Source organism: Notamacropus eugenii, chromosome 2, assembly GCF_028372415.1.
Source record: "Notamacropus eugenii isolate mMacEug1 chromosome 2, mMacEug1.pri_v2, whole genome shotgun sequence".
NCBI lineage: Eukaryota > Metazoa > Chordata > Mammalia > Diprotodontia > Macropodidae > Notamacropus > Notamacropus eugenii.
This window is the reverse complement of record NC_092873.1, coordinates 384,378,503-384,393,359: the sequence shown is the minus strand read 5'-3', so window position 1 is coordinate 384,393,359 and position 14,857 is coordinate 384,378,503. Positions and strand designations below refer to the sequence as shown.

The window sequence follows — 14,857 nt, the reverse complement described above, 5'->3', positions numbered from 1 at the left end:
ATGGGAACGCATTTCTTATTATTATCTCTCACTGTCATCCACAAATGATGCTCCTGGTTTTCTTGAACTACTGTTTTCCCAAACCTTAAATCTGTGTCACATAGAGTTTGAGCTCAGGCAGTCAACTTCCATCGATTTCCCACCCCAGTACCCACATGGAATACACCGGATCAGCACCTCTCACTGTAGGGGAGCTGGGAAATATCTTACACAATATTTTCCCCTCCCCTACCATGTGCATAAAATCCCTGAAGATACTGAGGCCAGAGATGAGGAAATTGTCACTGGCAAGTGAAGAATAGCAGAACCTCACTTTCTGATTTTTCTAGAAACATTGCTCCCAGTATTGCTACTGCCACAGGCACTTCTAGACAGAGAAGATGAAGAAAATCTTGTCTGGGACTTTGATCCTTTATAATCTCTTAGGAGCTATTGCTCAGACAAGTGGGAAATTTTTGAATTGGTTCTGGGGCTGGATCTAGAGCAATGGTATTGAACTTAAATAGAAATAGGGATCACTAATCAACAGCCCTGTAGGCTGCATATTGATTTAGTTTTAAAATGCAGTTATCTATGATTTATTATATTTGTATTTATTTTATGAAGTATTTCCCAATGAAATTTTCTTCTGGTTCAGATTTATGTTTTACATTTTTAGTCTAGAGCATGGAGCTACGGGTGGGTTGATATGGTGCAGTAATGGAAGGAAATGTTCACTAGGAGGGATGTTTTCATTCCCAATATTTAGAGTCACAGAGCAGGTGAAACTCTACCTTCTGAAAAGTTAAAAGAAGGTCCTACTTCTAATCCTCTTTCTCTATTGCAGACATGAGAAGGAAAGTGTTTGTATTCCCTAAAGAATCATCTGATGCCCATGTCTTCCTAATCCTTCAGATGGAGAAACCACTGCAGAATCTCACTGTGTGCCTGCATGACTTCACTGACCCCATCCGTTCCTACAGTCTGTTCTCCTATGCCACCAGAGCCAATGACAATGAAATTCTCCTATATAGGTCCAGGGTTGGGGAGTACAATCTGAACACTGGGAATGAAAAGGTTTCTTTTAGAATCAATAATGACCTTTCTTTCCCAATCCATATTTGTGTAAACTGAGAGTCAGCTTCAGGCATATCTGAACTGTGGATAAATAATAAGCCCCTAGTGAGAAAGGTCCTGAAGAAGGGGTATTTAGTGGGAGCAAAGGCAAAGATTGTCCTGGGGCAAGAGCAAGATTCCTTTGGGGGAAGTTTTGATAATAAACAGTCCTTTGTGGGAGAAATTGGAGAAGTTCACATGTGGGATTTTGTACTTTCTCCAGATGAGGTTCATTCCTCGTACAGTGATGAGAACTTTGGTGGCAATATCCTAAACTGGGAAGCATTGAATTATGAGATAAAAGGTTATGTGGTCATCAAACCCCAGCTGTGGTCCTGAGTCTCTTGACCATTAGCATGCTAGTAAACATAACTGATCAACAGTGGATGATGTCTTCCCTAGGAGATTAGATCTCATGTACCTAGATCTGAGGGTCTCTGTGCTACCCAGTTGAATAATAAAGAATTAAAATACCCTTAATTTGTGTGTTATAGTATGATAGTAGCAATTCAGTTATTCACAAGTTATTTATGTGAAATCTCAATTATCTGGACCCTATCCAGAAATTAAGATATTGATAAAGAACTCTAATTAACATGAGTTCCCACTGCACTGATGTACATTTCTTAAAAGTATTTGTGATTTTATTTTCTTTTTTGGTATGGATATGTACTTCACTGATACTGATCACAACCTCTCTATAGCTTAGTAGATGGTCTACAAGCTATCTTATGCCCTTCCTCCCACCCCAAATCATGACTTGAAACAATCAGAGTATGAGTCTCTTTGAAGAGACTTGATGTAAGGGGGGAAAGTTCCTAACAATTAGAGTTATCCCAAAGTGAAATGAATTTCTGTGAGAGGTAATAGGTTTTCCCTCACAAGAGAACACTGAACAGAGCTGACTTGTTGCCTAACTAGCTCACTAACAGAACTGACTAACCCATGCTCCTGTGTGTTGTAGAGGAGTTCATTTCCCAATCATGGATAGCTTGAGTTGACCTCCAAAGTCCCCTTTTAACACTGAGGTGCTGCCATTCTAAATTTAACGAAACTTATATGGAAGACATAGTAAATCATGGAGACAGGGTAATAGAGTGCCTAAGGAGGGGTAGATCTAAAACCCATCACTGAGTTCATTGTGGTACCTTTCCTCCATGACAGTTCTTGTTTTCTCCTGGCATAGTTTTTGAGAACCAGAGTTACTTCTTTTTTTATTAATTTATTTTTAGTATTCAACATTCACTTCCACAAGATTTTGAATTACAAATTTTCTCCTCATCTCTCCCCTCTGCCCACCCAAAGGCATCACGCATTCTGATGACTTCTTCCCCCAATATGCCCTACCTTTTATCACACTTCTCCTTTCTCTAATTCCCTTCCCCTCTATTTTCTTGTAGGGCAAGATAGATTTCTATGCTCTACTGCCTGTATGTCTTATTTCCCAGTTGAAAGTAAAAATAATTTTTTAACATTAATTTTTAAAACTTTGAGCTCCAACTTCTCTCCCTTCCTCTCTCCCCACCCATCCCCACTGAGAAGGCAAGCAATTTGATATAGCTTATACACGTATAGTCATGCAAAACACTTCCATAACAGTCATGATGTGAAAGACTATATTTTCCTCTCTCCTAACCTGCCTCACATTTATTCTATTCTCTTTTTTGATCCTGTCCCTCCTCAAAAGTGTTTACTTCTAATTACCCACTCCTCCCATTTGCCTTCCTTTCTATCATTCCTCCTACTTATTCCCTTCCTCCCTACTTTTCTGTAGTGTAAGATAGATTTTCATGCCAAATTGAGTGTATATATTGTGCCTTCCTTAAGCCAAATCTAATGAGAGTAAGGTTTACTCTTTCCCTCTCACCTCCTGCCTCTTCCTCTCCATTGAAAAAGCTTTTGCTTGCCTCCTTTATGTGAGAGATAATTTACCCCATTCTATTTCTCACTTTCCTCTTCTCCCAATATATTCCTCTCTCACCCCTTAATTTTATTTTTTTGGATATCATCCTTTTACATTCAACTCACCCTGTGCCCTCCAACTACCCTAATACTGAGAAAAATCTCAAGAGTTACAAATTTTGTCTATCCATATAGGAATGTAAACAGTTAAACTTTAATAAGTCCCTTATGATTTCTCTTTCCTGTTTAGCTTTGCATCCTTCTCTTGATGCTTTTGTTTGAAAGTCAAATTTTCTATTTACCTCTGGTCTTTTCATCAAGAATTCTTGAAAGCCCTCTATTTCATTGAGTGACCATTTTTTACCTGAAGTGTTATACTCAGTTTTTCTGGGAAGGCAATTCTTGGTTTTAATCCTAACTCCTTTGACCTCTGGAACATCATATTCCATACCCTCTGATCCCTTAAAATAGAAGCTGCTAGATTTTGTGTTATCTTGATTGTATTTCCACAATACTTGTTTCTTTCTGGCTGCTTGCAATATTTTCTCCTTGACCTGGGAGTACTGGAATTTGGCTACATTATTCTTAGGAGTTTTCCTTTTGTGATCTCTTTCAGGAGGCAATTGGTGGATTCTTTCAGTATCTATTTTGCCCTCTGGTTATAGAATATCAGGGCAGTTTTCCTTGATAATTTCTTGAAAGATGATGTCTAGGCTCTTTTTTGATCATGGCTTTCAGGTAGTCCAATAATATTTAAATTGTCTCTCTTGGTCTGTTTTCCAGGTCATTTGTTTTTCCAATGAGGTATTTTACACTGTATGCTATTTTTTCATTCCTTTGGTTTTGTTTTATAATTTCTTGATTTTTCATAAAGTCATTAGCTTCTATCTCTTTCATTCTAATTTTTAAAGAACTATTTTCTTCAGTGATCTTTTGGACCTCCTTTTCTATCTGGCTAATTCTACTTTTTAAGGCATTCTTCTCCTCATTGGCTTTTTGGATCTCTTTTGCCATTTGGCTTAGTCTATTTTTAAGGTGTTATTTTCTTCAGTGTTTTGGGAGTCTCTGTTAGTAAGCTATTGACTTGTTTTTCATGATTTTATGATATTGCTCTCATTTTTATCCCCATTTTTTTCTCTATTTCTCTTACTTGATTTTCAAAATCCTTTTTTGAGTTCTTCCATGGCCTGAGATCAGTTCATATTTTTTTTTGGAGGCTTTGGAAGTAGGAACTTTGACTTCCTTGTCTTCTTCTATTCACATATTTTGATCTTCAATGGCACCAAAGTAAGATTCTATAGTCTGATTCTTTTTTCCAGTTTTTGCTCATTTCCCCACTCATTTGTTTCACTTTTGAGTTCTTTGTCAAGGTAGTTCTCTGCTTCCAGTGGGGTTTGGGGGTGTACTGTCACCTGCCTGATCCGCCCACAATCTGTGGGTTTAGCACTTCAGAAATAACTGCTGCCTCTGCCCTTGCTGCAGCTCCCACGGGGTCTTCCACCTCTTCCTCCCCTCTGGGGCTGGATTTAAACTACTTTACTCTCTCACACAGGTCTGACACGTTTTTTCCACTGACCTTCCAATTTGTCCTTGGTGTTTTTGGGTTGTGAAGTCTGGAAACCACCATAGGTGCCAGAGATTCACTTCTCTCAGACCTGCTCAGGTTCCATCTCTGCTGGCACAGCCCATGCTGGACTGCACTCAGCTCCCTGGTGTGATAGATGCTTCCTGTCAACCTTCCAGGCTATCTTGGGCTGGAGATTTGCTTCACTCCATCATCCTGGGGGTTCTGCAGGTCCACAATTTGTTTAAAGTCACTTTTTATAGGTATTTGGCTGGGCTTGGGGGGAGAGCTTTAGCATATCTCTGCTTTTATTCTGCTATCTTGGCTTCCTAGAGTTACTTCTTTACTTTGATGAGAAATCAGGGTACGACTTCAGGGGACAATTGATAGGGTTATATGATGTTATATAATATTAGTAGTAATCAAACTTTACATAACTAGTCAGTTAAATCAAACATTTTATCAGTGCAGCACACTTGGGAAAGTTCCATTCATACAGAACTTCAAGGTTTACAAAATATTTTATATTATCTCCTCTGATCCTCACACAAAAACCCTGTGAGGTAACTAATACAAACTTATGCCCATTATTCTACAGATGAAAAATCTGATGCACAGAGAAGTTAAGTCATTTGTCCTAAGTCACAAAACTGTTAAGTGGTAGATTTGGGGATTTATACTTGGGGATTTATTTAAGGAATGTTTGAGCTAGATATAGAAGGGACCTCAGGCATTAGCTAATCCAATTCTTATTTTACTCATGAGGAAACAGACTTCGAGAAGTTTAAATAACTTGTCCTAAGTCATGGAAGTATCAAGAAACAGAAACGAGGATTAAGGGGCAGAATCCAGTTAACTCTCTGATTCTAGAACCAGTGGTCTTTTCATTATACCTCTAAACACTGGACTTTTAATTTCTGGTTCACTGTACTTTCCATTGCACATTGCTGTCTCTCTAAATGAGTTATTTCCCTTTTGGGAAGATTGATGTGTCCACTACCTCACTACCTATTGTCTGCTCTATCCTTGGCAAACAAGCTTCCTCTTCACGTACTCCAATGAACCTGCTCTCTCCAAGGTTTCCAATGACTTCCTTGTTGTCAAACCTAATGGTCTTCTTTCAATCTTCTCTCTAGACATCTTTCTAGCTTTTGCTACTGTTGATTACTACTCTACTGAAAACCCAGAGAGGAGCTTTGTAATTCTTAAAGTTTTTTATACACTTAGGTAATATTTTTATTCTTCAGCTACAGAGGGGGGCCACACTATTCTGGGTTTCACTACACTCCCCAAATTACTCATTTTCTGTCTCTTTTGTTGGCTCCTCTTCTTCCTCCCAACACCTCAATATAAATGTTTCCCCATGATCTGTCTTTTATGATTTATCTTCTCTCTATGTACTGTCTCCCTTGAGAATTTCATTTACACTCTAGAGGTAACCATGCCAATGATTCCAAGTCAATATATCTAATCTTCACAACTCTTCTGAGCCCCAGACCTGTATCTGTATCTCTGATTTCAGGACATCTTCCCCTGTGTGTTGCACCAGCAGCTCAAATTTACTAGAACAAAGAAAGTTATCATTGCCCATAAGCTTGTTTTTCATTCTGATTTCATTCACTATATTAATCTGTAGCTCTTTAATAATAGCTGCCTTCCACATTTACAACTTTGGAGATACAAATTCTTTCCTCTTCATCTTCATATCTGACCATTTGCCACAAGATCATGCAAGTTAATTAACTTCTGTCTACTTCTGCTACCATTAACCTAATATAAATCCTCTTGGACTATTTCAATAACTTCCACTTTTATTTCTGGTCTCTATTCCTTTCTCCCTTTAATTCATCATTAATGCTATTGTTAAAATAATCTTTCTTTCACACTAATTTGGTCATATTACTCCTCTACTCAAAAATCTTAGGTGGCTCATTATTACTTCCCAAAGAATGTTCACACATGGAAGTCTAATCAAGGACTTCTGTGACCAAGAGATACCCTACATTTTCAGCTATATGCCATGTCTGTGTACTCTTCCATATATTCAGTACTACAGTCAAATAAACAAATGTTTAATCCTTAAATATTCTCTGTGCTCTCTTATTTCCACACCTCAATTCAGTCTGTTCCTCATGCCTGGAACCCTCTCACTCCATTTTTCTACTTGTTGATTCTGAACCAAACATTAAAACAGGGGTTTTTAATCTAAAATCCATGAAGTTGCTTTTTAAAAGACTTTTAAAATGTATGTCGTTTGGTTTCATTTGTGAACCTGTGTATTTACATTTTGGGAGTGAAAGATATTATTCCAAGAAGGGGCTTCATCAGACTGTCAAAGAGATTTGTAATGAAAAAAAAAATGGCTAAAAATCTTTACTTTCAAACCCTGGTCAAATACCATCTCCTCAGGAAAACTGATACCAGTTCTTGATAAAAATTTTCCCTCTCAGACCTCAGGTAGAATTTTTAGATTCTCTAATCCAGTAGCCTAGGAGCAACCTGAGTGTGGAAACTGTTTAGTTTTTGTCTTTGTATCACCAATACCTAACCCAATGAATGTTTAATAAGTGCTTACTTGAATTATTCATCAAAAGTGCTACCCTCAAGGCAAAATGACTACCAGAAGAATTAATGTCAACAAATTAGAACTCTTCTCTGAGTATGAATAGTTTGTTGCTAACTTGGAGGGAAAGTTGAGCCAACACATAGCTGGCAACAGTGGAACAGAAAAGGAGTGGGCAGCTTTCAGAGCTTTGGTATATGGCACTGCATTTGCTCATCTGGGTCAGAACGCTCGCAAACACCAAGACTGATTTGATGAAAATGATGGGGAAATTCAGAAGCTGCTAAACGAAAAACAAGAGCTCCACAGGATATACCAGCAGGATTGCTCATCCACCTCTAAGAAGGCAGCATTTAAATCCACCCAAAGCAAAGTATGAGCAAAGCTTAGGATGCAGTATTCCTGACTCAGTAAGAAGACAGATGAAATTCAGTATTGTGCTGATAATAACAATTCAAAGTGCTTTTATGATTCCCTGAAAGTTAGTTGTGGACCAAAAACCTATGGTGCATCACAACTACTCAGTTCTGATGGAGCCAGATTGAATAGTGGTAAGGATGTGATCCTAGAGAGATGGGCTGAACACTTCCATAGTGTTCTCAATGCTGAGGCCATTGACTGTTTACCTCAGGTTAAAGTCAATCCCTTCTTAGCTAAACTTCCAACTGAAGAAGAGGTTTGGAGAGCCATTAGGCTCCTTTCATGTGGCAAAGCACCTGGTGCTGATTCTATTCCAGCTGAGATTTACAAGGTAGGGGGACCATTACTCATACAAAAGCTGACTGAAATTTTCCAGGTTATATGGAAAGAGGAGGTTATCCCCCAGGAGTTCAAAGATGCCTCCATTGTCCATCTCTATAAAGGTAAAGGGAATAGATTGTCCTGTGACAATCACAGGGAGGTCTCTCTGGCAAAATTCTTGCTAGAGTCCTCCTTAATAGGTTGATCCTTTACCTGGAAGAGGGTCATCTACCTGAGAGCCAGTGTGGCTTCAGAAAGGGCTGAGGAACAGTCGATATGGTGTTTGCTGCCCATCAACTCCAAGAGAAATGCCAAGAGCAGGACAGAGGTCTCTACACAATGTTTGTAGATCTGACCAAGACCTTTGACACTGTTAGACATGAGAACTTATGGACAATTATGTCAAAATTTGGTTTCCTGGAGAAGTTCATCAATATTGTATATCAATTGCATGATGGCATGTTTACCCAGGTTCTGGATAGTGGACAATGCTCTTGTGCCTTCCCAGTCACCAGTGGAGTGCAACAGGGCTGTGTGCTTGCTCTCATGCTTTTTAGCATGGTGTTTTCAGCCATGTTGTCAAATACTTTCAATGAGGATGAACACAACACCAAGGTCAACTATGGTACTGATGGTAAATTCTTCAATTTGCAAAGGCTACAAGCCAAGACCAAAATGGAGGGAAGGTTGATGCATGATTTTCTGTTTGCAGATGATTGTGCACACAGTGCAACCTCTGAAGCTGAGATGCAACAAAGTATGGATCAATTCTCTGCTACCTGTGCTAATTTTGGCCTAATAATTAACACCAAGAAAAGACAGGTGCTCCATCAGCCACCACCTCACCATCCATATGTGGAAACATCAATTACAACAAATGGAGAAGTTTTGAATACTGTGGATAAGTTTTACCTTGGTAGCATTCTTTCCAGGGATACACACATTGACAATGAGGTTGATGCATGCATTGCCAGAGCTAGCTCAGTGTTTGGGAGGCTCCGAAGAAAGGTTTGGGAGAGAAGAGGTATTAGATTGGCTACCAGACTGAAGATCTGCAGAGTCATTGTGCTGATCTCATTGTTGTATGCCTGTGAAACATGGACAGTCTACCAGCACCATGCCAGGAAAGTGAATTGCTTTCATTTGAACTGTCTTAGGAAGATTCTGAGGATTACCTGGCAGGATAAGGTACCAGACATTGAATTCCTTGCTTGAGCTGAACTGCCAAGCATTCAAACTATGCTTCAGAGAGCCCAACTCTGATGGCCTGGCCACTTTGTTCCAATGCAAAATGTACACTTGCCAAAAAGACTATTTTATGGAGAACTCACATGGGGCAGGTGATTACATGATGGTCAGAAGAAGCAATACAAGGACACTGTCAAGGTCTCTCTCAAGAACTTTGGATTTGACTGTGCAACATGGGAAACACTGGGATAAGACTGCTCAGCATAGTGTGCTCACATCAGAAAGGGTGCTGTGCTCTATGAGCAAAGCAGAATTGAGACAGCACAAAGTAAATGTTGGATGCACAAATTTGGAGTATCCACTTCAAATATTCACACAGACTATCTGTTTCCAACCTGTGGTAGTGCATTCCGAGCTCATATTGGTCTGATCAGCCACAGTCGGACACACTGAAATTTTATTTTATCATGTTGATGTCATTTTGGTCCTCTGAGAATGAAGGACAACAACCAACCAACCAACAAACTTGAATTATTGTGTAATATTGTGTATTATAGCTATGTTTGTGTCTTGTATGTTCTAGACTAGAAACCCTTTGAAAAATGAGATCTTCTCCTTTCCAAACTTATAACTATCTACTGGTAGATGGTAGTTCTTACTAAGAAACTTTTTGCTTTACTCTCTTGTCCTTTAACCTAGCAGCAGAAAACAGTCTTTTCCTCTTTATATAGTCTTTCCTTATGGCTGCTTGTTTGTATTATTCCAATTTTGTACTCACAGTATTCCATTTTCTATGATTGCCATTTGCATATCCTAATAGACTGATCTATCATCAAGAATAGGTAACCAGCCTTATTTCACTACCTATCCCAGCCCCCAACCCCTTTCTACCATCCAGTGACTTAAATGGTAGATCTGAGATCTCATCAACATGGGTAATAATATATTCACAGGTGCAGACTCCTACAAATCCATACCTCTTCATCCTGTGCTATTTCCGTCTATGTTCTTTCATAAATCTTCAAGATTTTCTCTGTTTATGGAAATGTTTCTCTAGTTCTGTTACTCCTCCCCCTTGAACATTTCTTCCTTTCTTTACTTTTAACATTCATTTAAACTTTTTTGAGTTCCAAATTCTCTCCTTGCCTCTTTCCCTTCCTCTCTCCACTGAAAAGATAAACATTATGATGTCCATTATACAAGTGAAGTTATGCAAAACATATCTTCACTTTAACTACATAGCAAAAAAGCAAGAAAAAGGAGAAAAATTATGCTTCAGTCAACTCAGAGTTCATTTGTACTCTCTCTAGAGGTGAATAGCATTTAAAAAATCATAAGTCCTTTGGAATGATCCTGAATAATTGTATTGTTCAGAGTAACAACTATCACAGTTGATTATCATTATCATGCTGTTACTGTGTATAGTGTTTTGGTTCTGTTCACTTTGCATCAGTTCATATAAACCTCAGGCTTTTCTGAAATCAGCCACTTCTTTATGTAAACAATACATTTGATTTGTCTTGGCAAGTAGACACCCAAATGTTTTATACCATTTACATTTATTTTAAATGGAATTTATTCATCTCTTTCTGCAGGATTTTGTTGGTAATTTGTAGAAATGATGATACTTATGGTTTCATTTTGCATCTTGCAACTTTGTTAAAGTTGTTATTTATTTCAACTAGTCTTTTGGTTGATCCTCTAGGGTTCTCTAAGTATATCATTGTATCATTTTTGGAGTGATAGTTTTATTTCCTCATTGCCTGTTCTTATTCCTTCATGTCTTTTTCCTGTCTTATTGCTGTTATTAGCATTTCTAGTACAGTATTGAATAATAACGGTCATATGGACATTTTTCATTTACTCTTGATTTTAGTGAGAAGGCTTCTACCTTGTAACCATTATAGATAATGCTTGCTGTTGGTTTTAGATAATACTACTTATCATTAAGAACAAAACAAAACAGAACAAAACTCCACTCATTCTTATATTTTCTAATGTTTCTTTTTAAAATAGGGATGAGTATTAAATTTTGTCAAAAGCTTTTCCTTCATCTATTAATATAATCATATATTTTTGTTGATTTTATTATTGATATGGTCACTTACACTTGAAGTTTCCCTAATGTTGAACCAATTCTCTATGCCTAATATCAGTCCCATCTGGTTATAGTGCATAATCTTTGTGATATATTGCTGTGGTTTCCTTGTTAGTATTTTATTTAGAATTTTTGCATCAATACTCATTAGGGAAATTGGCTCATAGTTTTCTTTCTCTGTTTTTGCTCCCCTTGGTTTAGATATCTGTACCATATTTGTGCTGGAGAAAGACTCCTATTTAACTCTCCCCCCAGTAGTTTGTATATAGTATTGAAATTAATTGTTCTTTAACTGTTTGGTAGAATTCACTTGTAAATCCATCTGTTCCTGGGGAATTTTTCTTAGAGTGATCATTTATGACTTATTTAATTTCTTTTTCTAGGATAATGTTATTTAAGTGCCCTATTTTAATTTCTGTTAATCTGATATATTTATATTTTCATAAATATTCATTCATTTCACTTAGTTTGTCAGTTTCATTGGCATGTAAGTAGGCAACCTAGCTCCAAATAATTCCATTACTTTCATTGGTGATGTATTCACCCTTTTCATTTTTGATACAAGTTATTTGGTTTTCTTCTGTTAAAAACAAATTGACCAGTGACATATTTATTTTATTTCCCCACATAAAACCAGTTCCTAGTTTTTTTAGTTTAATTTACTTTTACTTTGAAATTTATTGTTCTCTAATTTGATTTTCAGGATTTCTATTTTTGTGCTTAATTCAGGATTTTTAATTTGTTTTTCCTAGTTCTTTAGTTTGACTAATTCATTGATCTGCTCTTTTTCTCTTTTATTGACATAAGTCTTTAAAGACATAAATTTTCCCCTAAGCATTCTTTTGGCTTCATTCCACAAATTTTAAAATGTTGTCTCATTGTTGTCATTATCATTATCATTAAGATTATCAAATTATCATTGAGATTATCAGTTGTTTATACAATTTGTTCTTTGACCCACTTATTCATTACAATTAGATAATTTAGTTTCCAATTAAATTTTAAACTATGCTTCAAAGGTCTGCTTTTCTGCATTTGTTTACAAGGTTTTTACGACCTAATACATGGTCATTTTTTGTAGAGGTGCCTTGTACAATTAAGAAAAATGTGCTTTTTCTATTATCATTAATTTTCTCCAGAGATGTAGCATATCTAACTTAAAAAATTCATCTCCTTAACTTCTTTATTATTTATTTTATGGGTCAGACTTATTTGGTTCTGAGAGGAATAAGTTGAAGACTCTAACTAGTACAGCTTTATGATCTAATTCTTCTTGCAAATCATTTACCTTTTCTTATAAGAATTTGGATACAGTACCATTTGGTGCATATATGTTTAATATTTACATTACTTCATTGTCAATGGTGCCTTTTAGTGAAATGTATTTTTCCTGATTATTGCTTTTAATTAGGTCTATTTTCATTTTTGCTTCATCCAAAATGATGATTGCTGCCCTTGCTTTTGTTACTTCAGCTGAAACATAACAGATTCTGCTTTAGCCCCTTAGTTTAACTCTGTGTGTATCTATTTCAAGATGTCTCACATAAAGAACATATGACTGGATTCTAATTTCTAATCCATTCTGCTACCCATTTCTGTTTTATTAGTGAGTTCATTCCATTCAAATCAAGAGTTATGTTTATCAACTGCATTTTACTCCTTCCTATTTTTTCTATTTATCCTTCTCCCCCTCCTCTCCTTTCTTCACTCCTCCCCCTCCTCTTTCTTCTCCTCCTCCTCCTGCTCCTCCTCCTCCTCTTCTTCTTCTTTCCCCTCTCTCTTCAAAAGTCCATTTTGCTTCTGATCACTGGCTCCCTTGATCTGTTGTCCCTTTTATCAGTCTTTTCTTCTCTTTTCTCCTTCCCCTTAAAACTTTTCTGTTTGGTAAGATAGATTTCCATACCCAAATGAGTGTGTGTGTGTATGTATTCTTCTCTCTTTGAACTAGTTCAGATGAGAGTAAAGTTTAAGGTTTATCGCCTACCACCCCCACTTTCCCTCTCCACTATAAGAGCTCTTCTTTGCACATTCCCTCTATGAGATAATTTTTCCCATACTTATTTTCCCTTCTCCCATCTTCTAGTACATCCCTCTTTCTCATCGTTTCATTTTTAAAAAGGATCATCTCAACACAGTTGACTCACATCCATACTCTCTCTTTGCGCAGACTCCTTCTAACTGCTATAGTAATGATGCTCTTAGCAGTTACGTGTATCACCTTTCCACAAATGAATGTAAACAGTTTAATAGTTAAACTTTAACCTTATTAAGTTGTTTATGATTTTCCTTTCATGTTTACCTTTCTATGCTTCTCTTGAGTCTTGTGTTTGAATGTTAAATTTTCTATTCAGCTTTGATATTTTTCTCAGGAATACTTGAAAATCCTCTATTTCATTAAATGTCCAGGTTTAACCCTGAAGTATTATATTCAATTTTATTGGGTAGTTTATTCTTGATTATGGTCCTATCTCCTTTGCCTTCCTGAGTATCATATTCAAAGCTCTCCACTCCTTTAATATGGTAGCTGATCAGTCTAGTGTGATTCTGAATGTGGCTCCATGGTATTTGGATTATTTCTTTCAATATTTTCTGCTGAACCTGGAAATTCTAAAATTTGCCTACAATATTCCTGAAAGTTTTCATTTTGTATCTCTTTAAGGAGATGATTAGTAGATTATTTTAATTTCTACTTTGTCCTCCGAGTCTTAAGATATCAGATCAGTTTCTTTGATAATTTCCCGAAAGTTATTTTCCAGACTTTTTATTTATTGTGACTTTCAGGTAGTCTAATAATTCTTAGATTATCTCTTAGATCAGTTTTTTTTTTATCCAATGAGACATTCACATTTTTTCCTCTTTTTTTATTCCTTTGACTTTTTAATATTATTTTTTGATGTCTCATGGAGTCAGTAGCTTCCATTTGTCCAATTCTGAATTTTAAGGAGTTCTTTCTTTAGTGAGATTTTGTACCTGTTTTGTCATTTGGCCAATTGTGTTTTTTAAGGGGCTATTTTCTTTAATTTTTATGCCTTTTTTTTTTTTTTTTACCAAGTTGTTAATTCTCTGGTTAATTTGTTTTCATTGCTCTCATTTCTTTTCCCAATTTTTCCTTTACCACTCTTATTTGATTAATTTTTTTACTCTTTCTTTATATTTTCCAGGAATTCTTGTTGGGTTTGTGTCCAATACACATTTTTTTCTTGAGATTTTGCTTTTAGATTGTAAGACCCAAGAAGAATCCTGGAAGGGTGGAATGTGATGGCAATCAAATTAGAATCTTTTGCTGTTTTTGTTTTAGTATAATCAAGAAGTATAATGTCTCTATTTGAATGTGATTAAAGATCTTTCCCACCCATTGATGGACCTGGGAAGATTTATAGAAAGGCCCACACCTTTTGTAAATAAGGCACTGGTTCTCAAGGGATGTGTTGGCCTGTGGCTCTAAAAAGTGTATAAGGACTCTGAGATGAAGTTTTACTTTGGGGCTTAGTTTTTGAAAGGTTTCTTTCAGATGAGACTCTGGGAAGCCACTAAGCAGCCCTCCAGCTTTGAAAATCTAGATGTTGGTGCTTCCCTCTCTGGTAACTATGATCAGACTGTTGGACCAATCTGTTGATTTATCATGTATGTATTGCTTACTGTTAGAATCTTTGGAAGATTTGTCTGCTGATTTTGATTTTTCTGTACTTTCTTTGAAGTTCAGGGT

General features: G+C 36.7%; 1 protein-coding gene across 1 annotated transcript; it reads left to right on the top strand.

Moving 5' to 3' along the window:
* The first annotated feature begins 740 nt into the window (after nt 1–740).
* On the top strand, nt 741–1,560 carry LOC140524083 (serum amyloid P-component-like). Its single transcript, XM_072638584.1, is given in 1 exon segment — nt 741–1,560. A coding segment is annotated over 1 exon segment (606 nt). The 5' UTR covers nt 741–828; the 3' UTR covers nt 1,435–1,560.
* Nucleotides 1,561–14,857: the final 13,297 nt, after the last annotated feature.